Raw genomic sequence first — 21,667 nt, forward strand, 5'->3', positions numbered from 1 at the left:
AGGGATACATAATCACTCACATGTACGTATGATAAAGTTATTCATACATTCATGCAGTGTTAGCATCAAGCTGTATCCTTCTGCCTGTATTAGGGTAGGATTTGATGTTTCCTACTTTGTGTCTGGGGATTGGAACATGACAGGAATACACTGAAAAAAAGTAATACAGCCTTCATGAAAAATATACTTACAATTTCAAGCATGGTATGATTTGTCATATGTCTAAAACTAAAATAAAACCCTGTCAATATCAACATGGATATGCTGAGTGATGAGGACAAATGTGATCTAAAATCAGAGGAGCAACTCATACACCTGAGAATCAATGTCAAAGCAGGTGGTACTTGATCCCACAGGTCTTTCATGCAAGAAATCAAAAGGATTTACACCATTATACTACAGACATTCATCATGCTCTTTAACTTGCCCGATAACAGAGAAGGTACACAATTACAATGACACTTCAGTTGAATGTACACTTCACGTCTCTTCAGTGGAAGTGTCCTAAATTGATCACCTTGGATATCTGTTTGCTGAAACCGAGTAGATAATATTTATTATTCCTCACACCCACGTGGTGTAATAATTTGCCTAAGTTGCTTGTATCCACTCGTTTAGCTTTCCAAAAGTTTCTTCATGCATTCATGGCACCAAAGGATAATATATTAGCCTCAATAAAAATATCATCAATTATCAATTTTGACATACTTCTACAAAGTAAAACTGCTACAAGCGTTAGATATTAATATGTTTTACATTCAGAAATCACTCCAATATTCATTGAAAATGACCACTTTAGGAGTTAATTAGAATTCCACATACTTTTTGTTTCTAAAATAGTCTTGCTGGGAGTATCATGCTATTCTCTAAAGAAGTTTCATCCAATAGCTATTTTACCCAAGAGTTAGCTCCTTGAACAACGAAGCCAATGTATTCATATTCAAGTTTATCTCATTTTTATAACTAAAATCAACAAAACATGTATCTCTGATGCCTAATAGTAGCAAAGAGGAGTAACGAGTCAGTGTGCTTTATCCCAATTCTAGCATTGTTTCCTGCTTCCAGTAGTTCTTGGAGAAGCCAAAATTTAATGTTCTTTTATGCAAATATTCCAAATTTATCTGAAGTGAGTTCCCTCAGGTTTCCTCAACAGAAACCCCAAAATTACATAAATAACTTCTTCTTTTCTCTCCTTCCTGCCTCACAATCCCTCTTCCTTGTGGAAAATAATTGCTACTTCAGTGATCTTGTTCATTCTCATTCTATGCTGTTTTTGAGGTATTAGGATCACTTTTCCCTCGGTTTATAACAATATGATCTGACGGCTATAATATCTATTACTTCATCTCTTTCTCCTTCCCCTCTTGATGGAAACTTGCTGTAGAATTAAAGCAAAATGATGCTGTCCCCTGAGGCTGTTATGTGCTGAACCACTCTCCTATGGTTCTTCTTCCTAATTTCAATGTAGGGAAGTCTACAGTCTTACTACTCAGATCATGGTCAAGGACCAGCACCATCAGGGTCACCCGAGGACTTATTACAGATGAAGAATCTCAGGCATGCTGAATCCAAACATAAAGCTTCAATGAACCCCCCGCTGATTTATTTGGGGAAGTGAATTTCTCTTCTGTTTGATTGAACATTACATTAAAGGTGTATTCCAAAATACCTGTCCCAGGTATTTGTCCATCCTTTATTTCTGTGGCTATATTCGAAACAGAATCTTTCTTGACACTTGTAGCCTGAATGGGATTTGAAACAAAATAATCAATACATAAAGTATATATTCATAGACTATACAGTTAATAGTTCAAAATATATATGAGTGTGTAATTACCTTCCAGGCCGGTTGTTTCTGAGAAGACACTGAAAAGCAAAACAGATACATAATCACTCATATGTGCATATGATAAAGTTATTCAAACATTCATGCAGTGTTAGCATCAAGCTGCATCTGTCTGCAGTTATTAGTGTAGGCTTTGATGCTTTATACTTTGTGTTTTGGGATGGGAACATGACAGAATACACTGAAGAAAACAGGAATACAGGTTTCAAGAAATATACACCTAGCATTTCAAACGTAGTATGATTTGTCATATGACTAAAACTAAAATAAAAGCGTCAGCTTCAATAAGGATATGCCGAGTGATGAGGACAAATGTGGTCTAAAATCACAGAAGCAACTAATCACCTGGGAATCAATGTCAAAGCAGGTGGTACATGCACCCGCATGACTTTCATGCAAGATATCCGAATGATTAAACCGTTATACTGCAAACATTCAACATGCTCTTTAACTTGCCCAATAACTGAGAAGGTACACAATTACAATGACACTTCACTTGAACGTACACTTCACATCTCTTAAGTGGAAGGGACCTAAATTGATCAACGTGGATATATGTTTCCTGAATCCAAGTAAATAATTCATTATTTCTCACACCCATGTGCTGTAATAATTTGCCTAAGCTTCTTGTATTCTCTAGTTTAGCCTTTTGAACATTTCTTCATCCACTCGTGGCAACAAAGTATAATATATAACCTCAATAAAAAGCATCATCAATTATCAATTTTGACATAATTCTACTAAATAAAACTGCTACAAGTATTGGATATTAATCAGCTTTTACACTTGGAAATCACTCCAATATTCATTGAAAATTACCATTTTAGGAGTCAGTTGTTGAATTCAACATTATTTTTGTTTCTAAAATAGTCTTGTTAGGAGTATCATGCTATTCTCTAAAGAATATTCATTAAATACCTATTTTATCCAAGAGTCAGCTCTTTGATCAATGAAGCCAATGTATTCATATTCAAGTTTATCTAATTTCTATAACTAAAATCAACAAAACGTGTAAGTCTGATACCTAACAGTAACAAAGAAGAGTAATTAGTAAATGAAGTTTGTCCCAATTCTAGCATTATCTCCTGCACCCAGTAGTTCCAGCAGCTGCCAAAATCAAATCTTCTTTATGCAAATATGCTAAATGCCTCTGAAGTGAGTCCACTCAGGTTTCCTCAGCAGAAACCCCAAAATTACATAAATAACTTCTTTTCCCTCCTTCCTGCCTCACAATCCCTCTTCCTTGGGAAAAATCATTGCTATATCAGTGGTCTCCTTAGTTCTCATTCTACAGTGTCTACAGGTTATTAGGATCGCTATTCTGTCTTTTTTATAGCAGTATGATGTGATGTCTGTAAAATCTATACTTCATGTCTTTCTCCTTCTACCCTTATTGAAAACATGCTGTATAATTAAAGCAAAATTATGCTGTTCCCCTGAGCCCCTTATGTCTTGAACTGCTCTCCAATGTTTCTTCTTCCCAATTTCAATGTGGGGAAGTCTACAATCTTACTTCGAAGGTCACATCCAAGACCAGCAGCATCAGCGTCACCCGAGAACTTATTACAAATGAAGAGTCTCAGGTTTGCAGAATCGGAATGTGCAGCTGCGACGAGCCCCCCGCTGATTTATTTGGGGAAGAGAAGTTCTTTTCTATCTGGACTGAACATGACATTAAATGTGTTTTGCAAAATTACCTGTCCCAGATTTTTCTCCATCCTTTATTTCTCTGGCTATATTCGAAACAGAATCTTTCTCATCACCTGTAGTCTGAATGGAATTTGAAACAAAATAATAAATAAATAAAGTACGTTTCATAGACTATACAATTACTAGTTCACAATATAAATAAGAGTTTAATTACCTTCAAGGCTGGTTGTCTCTGAGAAGACACTGAAAAGCAAAAGGGATACATAATCACTCACATGTACGTATGATAAAGTTATTCATACATTCATGCAGTGTTAGCATCAAGCTGTATCCTTCTGCCTGTATTAGGGTAGGATTTGATGTTTCCTACTTTGTGTCTGGGGATTGGAACATGACAGGAATACACTGAAAAAAAGTAATACAGCCTTCATGAAAAATATACTTACAATTTCAAGCATGGTATGATTTGTCATATGTCTAAAACTAAAATAAAACCCTGTCAATATCAACATGGATATGCTGAGTGATGAGGACAAATGTGATCTAAAATCAGAGGAGCAACTCATACACCTGAGAATCAATGTCAAAGCAGGTGGTACTTGATCCCACAGGTCTTTCATGCAAGAAATCAAAAGGATTTACACCATTATACTACAGACATTCATCATGCTCTTTAACTTGCCCGATAACAGAGAAGGTACACAATTACAATGACACTTCAGTTGAATGTACACTTCACGTCTCTTCAGTGGAAGTGTCCTAAATTGATCACCTTGGATATCTGTTTGCTGAAACCGAGTAGATAATATTTATTATTCCTCACACCCACGTGGTGTAATAATTTGCCTAAGTTGCTTGTATCCACTCGTTTAGCTTTCCAAAAGTTTCTTCATGCATTCATGGCACCAAAGGATAATATATTAGCCTCAATAAAAATATCATCAATTATCAATTTTGACATACTTCTACAAAGTAAAACTGCTACAAGCGTTAGATATTAATATGTTTTACATTCAGAAATCACTCCAATATTCATTGAAAATGACCACTTTAGGAGTTAATTAGAATTCCACATACTTTTTGTTTCTAAAATAGTCTTGCTGGGAGTATCATGCTATTCTCTAAAGAAGTTTCATCCAATAGCTATTTTACCCAAGAGTTAGCTCCTTGAACAACGAAGCCAATGTATTCATATTCAAGTTTATCTCATTTTTATAACTAAAATCAACAAAACATGTATCTCTGATGCCTAATAGTAGCAAAGAGGAGTAACGAGTCAGTGTGCTTTATCCCAATTCTAGCATTGTTTCCTGCTTCCAGTAGTTCTTGGAGAAGCCAAAATTTAATGTTCTTTTATGCAAATATTCCAAATTTATCTGAAGTGAGTTCCCTCAGGTTTCCTCAACAGAAACCCCAAAATTACATAAATAACTTCTTCTTTTCTCTCCTTCCTGCCTCACAATCCCTCTTCCTTGTGGAAAATAATTGCTACTTCAGTGATCTTGTTCATTCTCATTCTATGCTGTTTTTGAGGTATTAGGATCACTTTTCCCTCGGTTTATAACAATATGATCTGACGGCTATAATATCTATTACTTCATCTCTTTCTCCTTCCCCTCTTGATGGAAACTTGCTGTAGAATTAAAGCAAAATGATGCTGTCCCCTGAGGCTGTTATGTGCTGAACCACTCTCCTATGGTTCTTCTTCCTAATTTCAATGTAGGGAAGTCTACAGTCTTACTACTCAGATCATGGTCAAGGACCAGCACCATCAGGGTCACCCGAGGACTTATTACAGATGAAGAATCTCAGGCATGCTGAATCCAAACATAAAGCTTCAATGAACCCCCCGCTGATTTATTTGGGGAAGTGAATTTCTCTTCTGTTTGATTGAACATTACATTAAAGGTGTATTCCAAAATACCTGTCCCAGGTATTTGTCCATCCTTTATTTCTGTGGCTATATTCGAAACAGAATCTTTCTTGACACTTGTAGCCTGAATGGGATTTGAAACAAAATAATCAATACATAAAGTATATATTCATAGACTATACAGTTAATAGTTCAAAATATATATGAGTGTGTAATTACCTTCCAGGCCGGTTGTTTCTGAGAAGACACTGAAAAGCAAAACAGATACATAATCACTCATATGTGCATATGATAAAGTTATTCAAACATTCATGCAGTGTTAGCATCAAGCTGCATCTGTCTGCAGTTATTAGTGTAGGCTTTGATGCTTTATACTTTGTGTTTTGGGATGGGAACATGACAGAATACACTGAAGAAAACAGGAATACAGGTTTCAAGAAATATACACCTAGCATTTCAAACGTAGTATGATTTGTCATATGACTAAAACTAAAATAAAAGCGTCAGCTTCAATAAGGATATGCCGAGTGATGAGGACAAATGTGGTCTAAAATCACAGAAGCAACTAATCACCTGGGAATCAATGTCAAAGCAGGTGGTACATGCACCCGCATGACTTTCATGCAAGATATCCGAATGATTAAACCGTTATACTGCAAACATTCAACATGCTCTTTAACTTGCCCAATAACTGAGAAGGTACACAATTACAATGACACTTCACTTGAACGTACACTTCACATCTCTTAAGTGGAAGGGACCTAAATTGATCAACGTGGATATATGTTTCCTGAATCCAAGTAAATAATTCATTATTTCTCACACCCATGTGCTGTAATAATTTGCCTAAGCTTCTTGTATTCTCTAGTTTAGCCTTTTGAACATTTCTTCATCCACTCGTGGCAACAAAGTATAATATATAACCTCAATAAAAAGCATCATCAATTATCAATTTTGACATAATTCTACTAAATAAAACTGCTACAAGTATTGGATATTAATCAGCTTTTACACTTGGAAATCACTCCAATATTCATTGAAAATTACCATTTTAGGAGTCAGTTGTTGAATTCAACATTATTTTTGTTTCTAAAATAGTCTTGTTAGGAGTATCATGCTATTCTCTAAAGAATATTCATTAAATACCTATTTTATCCAAGAGTCAGCTCTTTGATCAATGAAGCCAATGTATTCATATTCAAGTTTATCTAATTTCTATAACTAAAATCAACAAAACGTGTAAGTCTGATACCTAACAGTAACAAAGAAGAGTAATTAGTAAATGAAGTTTGTCCCAATTCTAGCATTATCTCCTGCACCCAGTAGTTCCAGCAGCTGCCAAAATCAAATCTTCTTTATGCAAATATGCTAAATGCCTCTGAAGTGAGTCCACTCAGGTTTCCTCAGCAGAAACCCCAAAATTACATAAATAACTTCTTTTCCCTCCTTCCTGCCTCACAATCCCTCTTCCTTGGGAAAAATCATTGCTATATCAGTGGTCTCCTTAGTTCTCATTCTACAGTGTCTACAGGTTATTAGGATCGCTATTCTGTCTTTTTTATAGCAGTATGATGTGATGTCTGTAAAATCTATACTTCATGTCTTTCTCCTTCTACCCTTATTGAAAACATGCTGTATAATTAAAGCAAAATTATGCTGTTCCCCTGAGCCCCTTATGTCTTGAACTGCTCTCCAATGTTTCTTCTTCCCAATTTCAATGTGGGGAAGTCTACAATCTTACTTCGAAGGTCACATCCAAGACCAGCAGCATCAGCGTCACCCGAGAACTTATTACAAATGAAGAGTCTCAGGTTTGCAGAATCGGAATGTGCAGCTGCGACGAGCCCCCCGCTGATTTATTTGGGGAAGAGAAGTTCTTTTCTATCTGGACTGAACATGACATTAAATGTGTTTTGCAAAATTACCTGTCCCAGATTTTTCTCCATCCTTTATTTCTCTGGCTATATTCGAAACAGAATCTTTCTCATCACCTGTAGTCTGAATGGAATTTGAAACAAAATAATAAATAAATAAAGTACGTTTCATAGACTATACAATTACTAGTTCACAATATAAATAAGAGTTTAATTACCTTCAAGGCTGGTTGTCTCTGAGAAGACACTGAAAAGCAAAAGGGATACATAATCACTCACATGTACGTATGATAAAGTTATTCATACATTCATGCAGTGTTAGCATCAAGCTGTATCCTTCTGCCTGTATTAGGGTAGGATTTGATGTTTCCTACTTTGTGTCTGGGGATTGGAACATGACAGGAATACACTGAAAAAAAGTAATACAGCCTTCATGAAAAATATACTTACAATTTCAAGCATGGTATGATTTGTCATATGTCTAAAACTAAAATAAAACCCTGTCAATATCAACATGGATATGCTGAGTGATGAGGACAAATGTGATCTAAAATCAGAGGAGCAACTCATACACCTGAGAATCAATGTCAAAGCAGGTGGTACTTGATCCCACAGGTCTTTCATGCAAGAAATCAAAAGGATTTACACCATTATACTACAGACATTCATCATGCTCTTTAACTTGCCCGATAACAGAGAAGGTACACAATTACAATGACACTTCAGTTGAATGTACACTTCACGTCTCTTCAGTGGAAGTGTCCTAAATTGATCACCTTGGATATCTGTTTGCTGAAACCGAGTAGATAATATTTATTATTCCTCACACCCACGTGGTGTAATAATTTGCCTAAGTTGCTTGTATCCACTCGTTTAGCTTTCCAAAAGTTTCTTCATGCATTCATGGCACCAAAGGATAATATATTAGCCTCAATAAAAATATCATCAATTATCAATTTTGACATACTTCTACAAAGTAAAACTGCTACAAGCGTTAGATATTAATATGTTTTACATTCAGAAATCACTCCAATATTCATTGAAAATGACCACTTTAGGAGTTAATTAGAATTCCACATACTTTTTGTTTCTAAAATAGTCTTGCTGGGAGTATCATGCTATTCTCTAAAGAAGTTTCATCCAATAGCTATTTTACCCAAGAGTTAGCTCCTTGAACAACGAAGCCAATGTATTCATATTCAAGTTTATCTCATTTTTATAACTAAAATCAACAAAACATGTATCTCTGATGCCTAATAGTAGCAAAGAGGAGTAACGAGTCAGTGTGCTTTATCCCAATTCTAGCATTGTTTCCTGCTTCCAGTAGTTCTTGGAGAAGCCAAAATTTAATGTTCTTTTATGCAAATATTCCAAATTTATCTGAAGTGAGTTCCCTCAGGTTTCCTCAACAGAAACCCCAAAATTACATAAATAACTTCTTCTTTTCTCTCCTTCCTGCCTCACAATCCCTCTTCCTTGTGGAAAATAATTGCTACTTCAGTGATCTTGTTCATTCTCATTCTATGCTGTTTTTGAGGTATTAGGATCACTTTTCCCTCGGTTTATAACAATATGATCTGACGGCTATAATATCTATTACTTCATCTCTTTCTCCTTCCCCTCTTGATGGAAACTTGCTGTAGAATTAAAGCAAAATGATGCTGTCCCCTGAGGCTGTTATGTGCTGAACCACTCTCCTATGGTTCTTCTTCCTAATTTCAATGTAGGGAAGTCTACAGTCTTACTACTCAGATCATGGTCAAGGACCAGCACCATCAGGGTCACCCGAGGACTTATTACAGATGAAGAATCTCAGGCATGCTGAATCCAAACATAAAGCTTCAATGAACCCCCCGCTGATTTATTTGGGGAAGTGAATTTCTCTTCTGTTTGATTGAACATTACATTAAAGGTGTATTCCAAAATACCTGTCCCAGGTATTTGTCCATCCTTTATTTCTGTGGCTATATTCGAAACAGAATCTTTCTTGACACTTGTAGCCTGAATGGGATTTGAAACAAAATAATCAATACATAAAGTATATATTCATAGACTATACAGTTAATAGTTCAAAATATATATGAGTGTGTAATTACCTTCCAGGCCGGTTGTTTCTGAGAAGACACTGAAAAGCAAAACAGATACATAATCACTCATATGTGCATATGATAAAGTTATTCAAACATTCATGCAGTGTTAGCATCAAGCTGCATCTGTCTGCAGTTATTAGTGTAGGCTTTGATGCTTTATACTTTGTGTTTTGGGATGGGAACATGACAGAATACACTGAAGAAAACAGGAATACAGGTTTCAAGAAATATACACCTAGCATTTCAAACGTAGTATGATTTGTCATATGACTAAAACTAAAATAAAAGCGTCAGCTTCAATAAGGATATGCCGAGTGATGAGGACAAATGTGGTCTAAAATCACAGAAGCAACTAATCACCTGGGAATCAATGTCAAAGCAGGTGGTACATGCACCCGCATGACTTTCATGCAAGATATCCGAATGATTAAACCGTTATACTGCAAACATTCAACATGCTCTTTAACTTGCCCAATAACTGAGAAGGTACACAATTACAATGACACTTCACTTGAACGTACACTTCACATCTCTTAAGTGGAAGGGACCTAAATTGATCAACGTGGATATATGTTTCCTGAATCCAAGTAAATAATTCATTATTTCTCACACCCATGTGCTGTAATAATTTGCCTAAGCTTCTTGTATTCTCTAGTTTAGCCTTTTGAACATTTCTTCATCCACTCGTGGCAACAAAGTATAATATATAACCTCAATAAAAAGCATCATCAATTATCAATTTTGACATAATTCTACTAAATAAAACTGCTACAAGTATTGGATATTAATAAGCTTTTACACTGGGAAATCACTCCAATATTCACTGAAAATTACCATTTTAGGAGTCAGTTGTTGAATTCAACATTATTTTTGTTTCTAAAATAGTCTTGTTAGGACTATCATGCTATTCTCTAAAGAATATTCATTAAATACCTATTTTATCCAAGAGTCAGCTCTTTGATCAATGAAGCCAATGTATTCATATTCAAGTTTATCTAATTTCTATAACTAAAATCAACAAAACGTGTAAGTCTGATACCTAACAGTAACAAAGAAGAGTAATTAGTAAATGAAGTTTATCCCAATTCTAGCATTATCTCCTGCACCCAGTAGTTCCAGCAGCTGCCAAAATCAAATCTTCTTTATGCAAATATGCTAAATGCCTCTGAAGTGAGTTCACTCAGGTTTCCTCAGCAGAAACCCCAAAATTACATAAATAACTTCTTTTCCCTCCTTCCTGCCTCACAATCCCTCTTCCTTGGGAAAAATCATTGCTATATCAGTGGTCTCCTTAGTTCTCATTCTACAGTGTCTACAGGTTATTAGGATCACTATTCTATCTTTTTTATAGCAGTATGATGTGACGTCTATAAAATCTATACTTCATGCCTTTCTCCTTCTACCCTTATTGAAAACATGCTGTATAATTAAAGCAAAATTATGCTGTTCCCCTGAGCCCCTTATGTCTTGAACTGCTCTCCATATTTCTTCTTCCCAATTTCAATGTGGGGAAGTCTATAATCTTACTACAAAGATCATGTCCAAGACCAGCAGCATCAGCGTCACCCAAGAACTTATTAAAAATGAAGAATCTCAGGCCTGCTGAATCAGAATGTGCAGTTTTGATGAGCCCCGCACTGATTTGTTTGGGGAAGAGAAGTACTTTTCTATCTGGAGTGAACATGACGTTAAATGTGTTTTGTGAAATTACCTGTTCCAGATTGTTGTCCATCCTTTATTTCTGTGGGTATATCCGAAACAGAATCTTTCTTGACACTTGTAGCCTGAATGGAATTTGAAACAAAATAATCAATACATAAACTATGTTTCATAGACCACACAGTTAATAGTTCACAATATAAATGAGAGTTTAATTACCTTCAAGGCTGGTTGTTTCTGAGAAGACACTGAAAAGCAAAAGGGATACATAATCACTCATATGTAAATATGATAAAGTTATCCATACATTCCTGCACTGTTGGCATCAAGACGTATCTTCCTGCATGTATTAGTATAGGATTTGATGTTTTCTACTTTGTGACTGGGGACTGGAATATGACAGAAATACACTGAAAAAGGTGAATACAGGCTTCACAAAATATACTTACAATTTCAAACATGGCATGATTTGTCGTATGTCCAAAACTAAAATAAAACCGCGTCAATATCAATGTGGATATGCCAAGTGATGAGGACAAATGTGACCTAAAATCAGAGAAGCAACTTATACAATTGAGAATCAATGTCAAAGCAGGTTCTACATGATGCCACATGTCTTTCATGCAAGAAATCAAAAGGATTTACACCATTATAGTACAAACATTCATCATGCTCTTTAACCTGCCCAATAACTGAGAAGGCACACAATTACAATGACACTTCAGTTGAACTACACTTCACGTCTCTTCAGTGGAAGTGTCCTAAATTGATCAGCTTGGATTATGTTTGCTGAAACCTAGTAGATAATATTCATTATTTCTCACACCCCTGTGGTGTAATAATTTGCCTAAGTTTCTTGTATCCACTCGTTTAGCCTTCTGAAAGTTTCTTCATCCACTCATGGCACCAAAGGATAATATATTAGCCTCAATAAAAGTATAATCATTTACCAATGTTGACATACTTCTACAAAGTAAACTGCTACAAGCATTAGATGTTAATAAGTTTTACATTCAGAAATCAATCAAATATTCATTGAAAGGACCACTTTAGGAGTTAATTAGAATTCAACATAATTGTTGTTTCTAAAAAGTCTTCTTTGGAGTATCATGCTATTCTCTAAAGAAGTTTCATTCAATAGCTATTTTATCCAAGACTTAGCTCCTTGAACTTTGAAGCCAATGTATTCATATTCGTTTATCTCAGTTTTATAACTGAAATCAACAAAACATGTATCTCTGATGCCTAATAGTAAATTACTCCTAAAGAGGAGTAATGAGTCACTGTGGTTTATCCCAATTCTAGCATAGTTTCCTGCTTCCAGTAGTTCCTGGAGCAGCCAAAATCAAATCTTCTTTTATGCAAATGTTCCAAATGTATTGAAGTGAGTTCACTGAGGTTTCCTCAGCAGAAATCCCTAATTACATAAATAACTTCTTCTTTTCCCTCCTTCCTGACTCACAATCCCTATTCGTTGAGGAAAATAATTGCTACATCACTGGTCTTGTTACTTCTCATTCTACAGTGTTTTTGTGGTATTAGGATCACTTTTCCCTCTGTTTATCACAATACAATCTGACGCCTCTAATATCTATTACTTCATCTCTTTCTCTTTCCCCTCTTGATGAAAACATGCTGTAGAATTAAAGCAAAATGATGCTGTCCCGAGCCTGTTATGTGTTGAATTGCCGTCAGATGGTTCTTTTTCCCAATTTCAAAGTACAGACATCTAAAATCTTAGTACTTTCAGCATGGCCAAGGACCACAGCATCAGGGTCACCCGAGAACTTATTACAAATGAATAATCTCAGGAATACTGAATCAGAACATGAAGATTTTACGAACTCCCCGCTGCTTTATTTGGTGAAGAGAAGTTCTCTTCTGTCTTGAACGAACATCATATTAAATGTGTTTGCAAAATTACCTGTCCCAGATATTTGTTCATCCTTTGTTTCCGTGGCTATATTTGGAATAGAATCTTTCTTGTCACTTGTAGCCTGAATGGAATTTGAAACAGAACAGTCAATAAATAAAGTGTATTTCATAGACTATACAGTTAATAGTTCAAAATACAAAAGAGAGTTTAATTACCTTCAAGGTTGGTTGTTTATGAGAAGACACTGAAAAGCAAAAGGGATACATAATCACTCATACGTAAATATGATAAAGTTATCCATACATTCACACAGTGTTAGCATCAACCTCTGTCCTCCTGCCTGTATTAGTGTAGGCTTTGATGGCTTCTACTTTGTGTCTGGGGACAAGAACATGACAGAAATACACTGAAAAAAGGGAATACAGGCTCCATGAAATATATCCTTACAATTTCAAACATGGTATGATTGGTCATATGTCGAAAACTAAGTAAAGCCCTGTCAATATCAACGTGGATATGCCGAGTGATGAGGACAAAGTGATCTAAAATCAGAGGAGCAACTCATACACCTGAGAATCAATGTCAAAGCAGGTGCTACATGATCCCACATGTCTTTCATGCAACAAATCAAAAGGATTTACACCATTATAGTACAAACATTCATCATGCTCTTTAATTTGCCCAATAACTGAGAAGGCACAGAATTACAAAGACAATTCAGTTGAACGTACACTTCACATCTCTTCAGTGGAAGTGTCCTAAATTGATCACCCTGGGTATCTGCTTGCTGATACCTAGTAGATAATATTCATTATCTCACACCCACGTGGTGTAATAATTTGCCTAAGTTTCTTGTATCCACTAGTTTAGACTTCTGAAAGTTTCTTCATCCACTCTTGGCACCAAAGGATAATATATTAGCCTCAATAAAGATATCATCAATTATCAACTTTGACATATTTCTTCAAAGTAAAACTGCTACAAGCATTAGATATTAATCAGTTTTTCATTCAGAAATCACTGCAATATTAATTGAAAATGACGATTTTAGTAGTTAGAATTCAACATCATTTTTGTTTCTAAAATAGACTTTTTGGGAGGACCATGTTATTCTCTGAAGAAGTTTCATGAAACAGCTATTTCATCCAAGAGGTAGCTCCTTGAACAAGGAAGCAAATTTATCCATATTCAAAATTATCTCATTTTTATAACTACAATCAACAAAATATGTATCTCTGATGCCTCCTAGTAACCAAGAGGAGTAATGAGTCAGTGTGGTGTATTCCAATTACACCATTGTTTCCTGCTTCCAGTAGTTCCTGGAGCAGCCAAAATCAAATAACTTTTATGAAAATATTCCAAATGCATCTGAAGTGAGTTCACTCAGGTTTCCTCAGCAGAAACCCCAAAATTATATAAAAGAATTCCTCTTTTTCCACCTTCCTGCCTCACAATCCGTCTTCCTTAGGAAAATAGTTGCTACACCAGGGGTCTCCTTAGTTCTCCTACAGTGTCTACGGCTTGTTACAACAAGCTTTCTGTCTTTTCTTGGCAGTACGATCTGAAGTGTGTAAATTCTATACTTCCTCTCTTTCTCCTTCCACCCTTACTGAAAACAAGCTGGAGAATTAAAGCAAAATTATGTTGTTCCCCAGAGCCCCTTATGCCTTGAACTGCTCTCCATATTTCTTCTTCCCAATTTCAATGTGGGGAAGTGTATAATCTTACTGCGAAGATCATGTTCCAGACCAGCAGCATCAGCATCACCCACGAACTTATTTGAAATGAAGAATCTCAGGACTGCGGAATCAGAATGTGCAGCTTCAACGAGCCCCCCGCTGATTTATTCAGGGAAGAGAACTTCTTATCTATCTGGACTGAACATGACATTAAATCTCTTTTCAAAATTACCTCTCCTAGTTTTTTCTCCATCCTTTTTTCCTCTGGCTATATTCAAAAGAGAATCTTTCTCGTCTCTTGTAGCCTGAATGGAATTTGAAATGAAATAATAAATTAATAAAGTATGTTTCATAGACTATACATTTACTAGTTCACAATGTAAATGACAGTTTCATTACCTTCAAGCCTGGTGGTTGCTCAGAAGACACTGAAAAGTAAAAGGGATTCATAATCACTCATATGTAAAAATGACAAAATTATCCATACATTCATGCAGTGTTAGCATCAACCTCTGTCCCCCTGCCTGTATTAGCGTAGGCTTTGATGGCTTCTACTTTGTCTCTGGGGACTAGAACATGACAGAAATATGCTGAGAAAAGGGAATACAGGCTCCATGAAATATAGTCTTAGAATTTCAAACATGGTATGATTTGTCATATGCCAAAAACTAAAATAAAACCGTGTCAATATCAACGTGGATATGCCGAGTGATGAGGACAAAGTGATCTAAAATCAGAGGAGAAACTCATACACCTGAGAATGAATGTCAAAGCAGGTGCTACATGATCCCACATATCTTTCATGGAACAAATTAAAAGGATTTACACCATTATACTACAAACATTCATCATGCTCTTTAACTTGCCCAATAACTGAGAAGGCACACAATTACGATGACAATTCAGTTGAACGTACACTTCACATCTCTTCAGTGGAAGTGTGCTAAATTGATCACCTTGGATATCTGTTTGCTGATACCTAGTAGATAATATTCATTATCTCTCACACCCATATGGTGTAATAATCTGCCTAAGTTTCTTGTATCCACTAGTTTAGCCTTCCGAAAGTTTCTTCATCCAGTCGTGGCACCAAAGGATAATATATTAGCCTCAATAAAAATATCATCAATTATCAATTTTGACATACCTATACAAAGTAAAACGGCTACAAGCATTAGATATTGATCAGTTTTTCATTCAGAAATCACTGCAATATTCATTGAAAATGACCATTTTAGGAGTTAATTAGAATCCAGCATAATTTTTGTTTCTAAAATAGCCTTGTTGGGAGTATCATGTTGTTCTCTAAAGAAGTTTCATGAAATAGCTATTGTATCCAAGAGGTAGCTCCTTCAACAAGGAAGCCAATGTATTCATACCCAAGTTTGTCTCATTTCTATAACTAAAATCAACAAAACATGTATCTCTGATGCCTAATAGTAACAAAGAGGAGTAATGACTCAGTGTGTTTTTATGCCAATTCTAGGATTGTTTCCTTCTTCCAGCAGTTCCTGCAGCAGCCAAAATCAAGTATTTTTTATTAAAATATTCCAAATGCATCTGAAGTGAGTTCACTCAGGTTTCCTCAGCACAAACCCCAAAATTATATAAATGACTTCCTCTTTTCACACCTTCCTGCCTCACAATCCATCTTCCTTGGGAAAATGATTGCTACACCAGGGGTCTCCTTAGTTCTCCTACAGTGTCTACGGGTTATTATAACAAGTTTTCTGTCTGTTTTTAGCAGTACGATGTGACGTCTGTAAAATCGATACTTCCTCTCTTTCTCCTTCCACCCTTACTGAAAACAAGCTGTAGAATTAAAGCAAAACTATGCTGTTCCCCAAAGCCCCTTATGTCTTCAACTGCTCTCCATATATCTTCTTGCCAACTTCAATGTGGGGAAGTGTATAATCTTACACCGAAGGTCATATTCCAGACCATCAGCATCAGCATCAGCATCACTCAAGAACTTACTACAAATGAAGAATCTCTGGCCTGCTGAATCAGAAAGTGCAGCTTCGATGAGCCCCCCGCTGATTTATTTGGGGAAGAACTTCTTATCTATCTGGACTGAACATGACATTAAATCTGTTTTCAAAATTACCTTTTCTAGATTTTTCTCCATCCTTTTTTTCTCTGGCTATACTCAAAACAGAATCTTCCTCGTCACTTGTAGCCTGAATGGAATTTGAAACAAAATAATAAATAAATAAAGTATGTTTCATAGACCATACATTAACTAGTTCACAATATAAATGAGAGTTTCATTACCTTCAAGGCTGGTGGTTTCTGAGAAGACACTGAAAAGAAAAAGGGATTCATAATCACTCATATGTAAATATGACAAAGATATCCACACATTCATGCAGTGTTAGCATCAAACTCTGTCCTCCTGCCTGTATTAGCGTAGGCTTTGATGGCTTCTACTTTGTATCTGGGGACTAGAACATGACAGAAATACACTGAGAAAAAGGAATACAGGCTCCATGAAATATACCCTTACAATTTCAAACATGGTATGATTTCTCATATGTCGAAAACTAAAATAAAACCGTGTCAATATCAATGTGCATAGGCTGAGTGATGAGAACAAATGTGATCTAAAATCAGAGGAGCAACTCACACACCTGAGAATCAATGTGAAAGCAGGTGCTACATGATCCCACATGTCTTTCATGCAACAAATCAAAAGGATTTACACCATTATACTACAGACATTCATCATGCTCCTTAAATTGCCCAATAACTGAGAAGTCACACAATTGCAATGATACTTCAGTTAAACTTACACTTCACATCTCTTCAGTGGACGAGTCCTGAATTGATCACCTTGGACACCTGTTTGCTGATACCTAGTAGATAATATTCATTATCTCTCACACCCATGTGGTGTAATAATTTGCTTAAGTTTCTTGTATCCACTAGTTTAGCCTTCCAAAAGTTTCTTCATCCATTCATGGCACCAAAGGATAATACATTAGCCTCAATAAAAATATCATCACTTATCAATTTTGACATATTTCTACAAAGTAAAACTGCTACAAGCGTTAGATATTGATAAGTTTTACATTCAGAAATCATTCCAATATTCTTTGACAATGATCATTCTAGGACTTAATTAGAATGCAACATAATTTATGCCTCTAAAATAGCTTTGTTGGGAGTATCGTTATTTTCTAAAGAAGTTTCACTAAACAGCTATTTTATACAAGAGGTAGCTCCTTGAACAAGGAAGCCAACGTATTCATATTCAAGTTTATCTCATTTCTATAACTAAAATAAACAAAACATGTATCTCTGATGCCTAATAGTAACAAAGAGGAGTAATGAGTCATTGTGTTTTTACGCCAATTCAAGCACTGTTTCCTGCTTCCAGCAGTTGCTGGAGCTGCAAAAATCAAATATTGTTTATGCAAATGTTCCAAATGCGTCTGAAGTGAGTTCACTCAGGTTTCCTCAGCAGTAACCCCAAAATTATATAAATGACTTCCTCTTTTCCCACATTCCTGCCTCACAATCCGTCTTCACTCGGAAAATAATTGCTACATCAGGGGTCTCCTCAGTTCTTCTACAGTGTTTATGGGTTATTATGAACAGTTTTCTCTCTGTTTTTAGCACTACGATGTGACGTCTGTAAAATCTGTACTTCCTCTCCTTCTCCTTACACCCTTAATGAAAAGATGCTACAGAATTAAAGCAAAATTATGCTGTGCCCCAGAGCCCCTTATGTCTTCAACTGCTCTCTATATTTCTTCCTCCCAGTTGCAATGTGGGGATGCGTATAATCTTACAGCGAAGATCATGTTCCAGACCAGCAGTATCAGCATAACCCAAGAACTTATTAGAAATGAAGAATCTCAGGCCTGCTGAGTCAGAATGTGCAGCTTCGACCAGCCCCCCACTGATTTATTCGGGGAAGAGAACTTCTTATCTGGACTGAATATGACATTAAATGTGTTTCACAAAATTACCTGTCCTAGATATTTCTCCATCCTTTTTTTCTCTGGTTATATTCGAAAAAGAATCTTTCTCATCACTTGTGGCCTGAATGGAATTTGAAACAAAATAATAAATAAGGTATGTTTCATAGGCTATACGTTTACTAGCTCACAACATAAATGACAGTTTCATTACCTTCAAGGCTGGTTTTTTCCGAGAAGACACTGAAAAGCAAAAGGGATACATAATCACTCATATGTAACTATGACAAAGTTATCCATACATTCATGCAGTGTTTGTATCAACCTCTGTCCTCCTCCCTGTATTAGCGTAGGCTTTGATGGCTTCTACTTTGTGTCTGGGGATTAGAACATGACAGAAATACACTGAGAAAAGGAAATACAGGCTCCATGAAATATACCCCTGCAATTTCAAACATGGTATGACTTCTCGTATGTCGAAAACTAAAACCAAACGGTGTCAATATCAATGTCCATATGCCGAGTGATGAGGACAAATGTGATCTAAAATCAGAGGAGAAACTCATACACCTGAGAATGAATGTCAAAGCAGGTGCTACATGATCCCACATGTCTTTTATGCAACAAATCAAAAGGATTTACACCATTATACTACAAACATTCATCATGCTCTTTAACTTGCCCAATAACTAAGAAAGCACACAATTATGACGACACTTCAGTTGAACGTACACTTCACATCTCTTCAGTGGAAGTGTCCTAAATTGATCACCTTGGATATCTGTTTGCTGATACCTAGTAGATAATATTCATTATCTCTCACACCCATGTGGTGTAATAATTTGCCTAAGTATCTTGTATCCACTAGTTTAGCCTTCCGAAAATTTCTTCATCCAGTCGTGACACCAAAGGATAATATATTAGCCTCAATAAAAATATCATCTATTATCAATTTTGAGATACTTCTACAAAGTAAATCTGCTACAAGCATTAGATATTAATCACTTTTTCATTCAGAAATCACTGCAATATTCATTGAAAATGACCGTTTTAGGAGTTAATTAGAATTCAACATAATTTTTTTTTCTAAAATAGCCTTCTTGGGAGTATCATGTTAGTCTCTAAAGAAGTTTCATGAAATAGCTGTTTTATCCAAGAGGTAGCTCCTGGAACAAGGAAGCCAATGTATTCATATTCAAGTTTATCTCATTTTTATAACTAAAATCCACAAAACATGTATCTCTGATGCCTAATAGTAACAAAAAGGAGTAATGAGTCAGTGTGCTTTATCCCAATTCTAGCATTGTTTCCTGCTTCCAGTAGTTCCTGGAGCTGCCAAAATCTAATATTTTTTAAGCACATATTCCAAATGCGTGTGAAGTGAGTTCACTCAGATTTCCTCAGCAGAAACCCCTAAATTATATATATAACTTCTTTTCCCTCCTTCCTGCCTGACAATCCATCTTCCTTGGGAAAATAATTGCTACATCAGGGGTCTCCTTAGTTCTCATTCTACAGTGTCTATGGGTTATTACTATCAGTTTTCTGTGTTTTCTCAGCAGTACGATGTGACGTCTGTAAAATCTATACTTCCTCTCTTTCTCCTTCCACCCTTAGTGAAACCATGCTGTAGAATTAAAGCAAAACTATGCTGTTCCCCAGAGCCCCTTATGTCCTGAATCTCTCTCCAATATTTCTTCTTCCCAATTTCAATGTGGGGAAGTGTATAATCTTACTGCGAAGATCACGTTCCAAGCCAGCAGCATTGGCGTCACCCAATAATTTATTACGAATGAAGACTCTCAGACCTGCTGGATCAGAATGTGCAGCTTCGGTGAGCCCCCCCACCCGCCCTGCGCTGATTTATTCGGGGTAGAGAAGTTCTTTTCTATCTGGATTGAACATGACATTGAATGTGTTTTGCAAAATTACCTGTCCCAGATTTTTCTCCATCCTTTATTTCTGTGGCTATATTCAAAACAGAACCTTCCTCGTCAGTTGTAGCCTGAATGGAATTTGAAAGAAAATAAAAAATAAATAAATAAATAAATAAATGAAGTGTGTTTCATAGACTATAGATTTACTAATTCACAATATAAATGAGAGTTTAATTACCTTCAAGGCTGGTTGTTTCTGAGAAGACACTGAAAAGCAAAAGGGATAATCACTCATATGTAAATATGATAAAGTTTTCCATACATTCATGCGGTGTTAGCATCAGGCTGTATCCGCCTGCCTGTATTAGTGTAGGCTTTGATGTTTTCTACTTTATGTCTTAAGCCAGGAGCATGACAGAAATATACTAAAGAAAACAGGAATAGATGTGTCACGATATATTCCTAACTATTTCAAACATAATATGATTTCTCGTATATCTAAAAGAAAAATAAATCAATGTCAATATCAAAAAGGGTATGCCCAGTGATCACGACAAATGTGATCAAAAATCAGAGGGGAAACTCAATCACCTGGGAAAATCTCAAAGCAGGTGGCACATGCACCCACATGTCTTTTATGCAAGATATCCAAATGATTTACACCATTATACTGCAAACATTCATCATGTTCATTAACTTGCCCAGTAACTGAGAAGGTACACAAATACAGTGACACTTCAGTTGAATGTACACATCATATCTCTGTCTCTTCAGTGAAGTGTCCTAAATTGATCAGCTTGGATATATGTTTCCTGAATCTGAGTAAATAATATTCATTATTTCTCATATCCATGTGGTGCAACAATTTGCCTAAGTTTCCTGTATTCTCTAGTTTAGCCTTCCCGGACATTTCTTCATCCACTCATGGCAACAAAGTATAATATATAAACCTCAATAAAAAGCATCATCAATTATCAACTTTGACATACTTCTACTAAATAAAACTGCTAAAAGCATTGGATATTAATAAGCTTTTATATTTGTAAATCACTCCAATATTCATTGAAAATGACCATTTTAAGAGTCAGTTGATGAACTCAACATTATATTTGTTTTTAAAATTGTCTTGTTAGGAGGATCATACTATTCTCTAAATAATATTCATTAAATAGCTATTTTATCCATGAGATAGCTCTTTGATGAAAGAAGCCAATGTATTGATATTCAAGTTTATCTAATTTTTATAACAAAAATCAACAAAAGATATATATCTTATGCCTAATAGTAGCAAAGAGAAGTAATTAGTCAATGTGGTTTATC

The 21,667-nt window shown here is 35.7% G+C and overlaps 1 protein-coding gene across 13 annotated transcripts in view; it reads right to left on the bottom strand.

The window, feature by feature from the left end:
- Nucleotides 1-21,667, bottom strand: part of LOC109025523 (ankyrin repeat domain-containing protein 36B) — a 141,775-nt gene that overhangs the window by 83,778 nt on the left and 36,330 nt on the right. For 11 of the 13 annotated variants that reach the window (XM_063695583.1, XM_063695592.1, XM_063695590.1 and 8 more), the window contains 22 exons: nucleotides 20,586-20,614; nucleotides 20,403-20,475; nucleotides 18,685-18,713; nucleotides 18,522-18,594; nucleotides 16,822-16,850; nucleotides 16,655-16,727; nucleotides 14,947-14,975; nucleotides 14,780-14,852; nucleotides 13,084-13,112; nucleotides 12,917-12,989; nucleotides 11,212-11,240; nucleotides 11,045-11,117; nucleotides 9,340-9,368; nucleotides 9,172-9,244; nucleotides 7,462-7,490; nucleotides 7,295-7,367; nucleotides 5,589-5,617; nucleotides 5,421-5,493; nucleotides 3,711-3,739; nucleotides 3,544-3,616; nucleotides 1,838-1,866; nucleotides 1,670-1,742 (listed from right to left, as the gene is read on the bottom strand). In XM_063695583.1, coding sequence (XP_063551653.1) covers nucleotides 1,670-1,742; nucleotides 1,838-1,866; nucleotides 3,544-3,616; nucleotides 3,711-3,739; nucleotides 5,421-5,493; nucleotides 5,589-5,617; nucleotides 7,295-7,367; nucleotides 7,462-7,490; nucleotides 9,172-9,244; nucleotides 9,340-9,368; nucleotides 11,045-11,117; nucleotides 11,212-11,240; nucleotides 12,917-12,989; nucleotides 13,084-13,112; nucleotides 14,780-14,852; nucleotides 14,947-14,975; nucleotides 16,655-16,727; nucleotides 16,822-16,850; nucleotides 18,522-18,594; nucleotides 18,685-18,713; nucleotides 20,403-20,475; nucleotides 20,586-20,614 — 1,122 coding nt within the window. The remainder of the gene's footprint in view (nucleotides 1-1,669; nucleotides 1,743-1,837; nucleotides 1,867-3,543; nucleotides 3,617-3,710; nucleotides 3,740-5,420; nucleotides 5,494-5,588; nucleotides 5,618-7,294; nucleotides 7,368-7,461; nucleotides 7,491-9,171; nucleotides 9,245-9,339; nucleotides 9,369-11,044; nucleotides 11,118-11,211; nucleotides 11,241-12,916; nucleotides 12,990-13,083; nucleotides 13,113-14,779; nucleotides 14,853-14,946; nucleotides 14,976-16,654; nucleotides 16,728-16,821; nucleotides 16,851-18,521; nucleotides 18,595-18,684; nucleotides 18,714-20,402; nucleotides 20,476-20,585; nucleotides 20,615-21,667) is intronic. The other 2 variants (XM_063695588.1, XM_063695593.1) reach the window with 2 other exon arrangements.

This window comes from Gorilla gorilla, chromosome 12, assembly GCF_029281585.2.
Source record: "Gorilla gorilla gorilla isolate KB3781 chromosome 12, NHGRI_mGorGor1-v2.1_pri, whole genome shotgun sequence".
Classification (NCBI taxonomy): domain Eukaryota; kingdom Metazoa; phylum Chordata; class Mammalia; order Primates; family Hominidae; genus Gorilla; species Gorilla gorilla.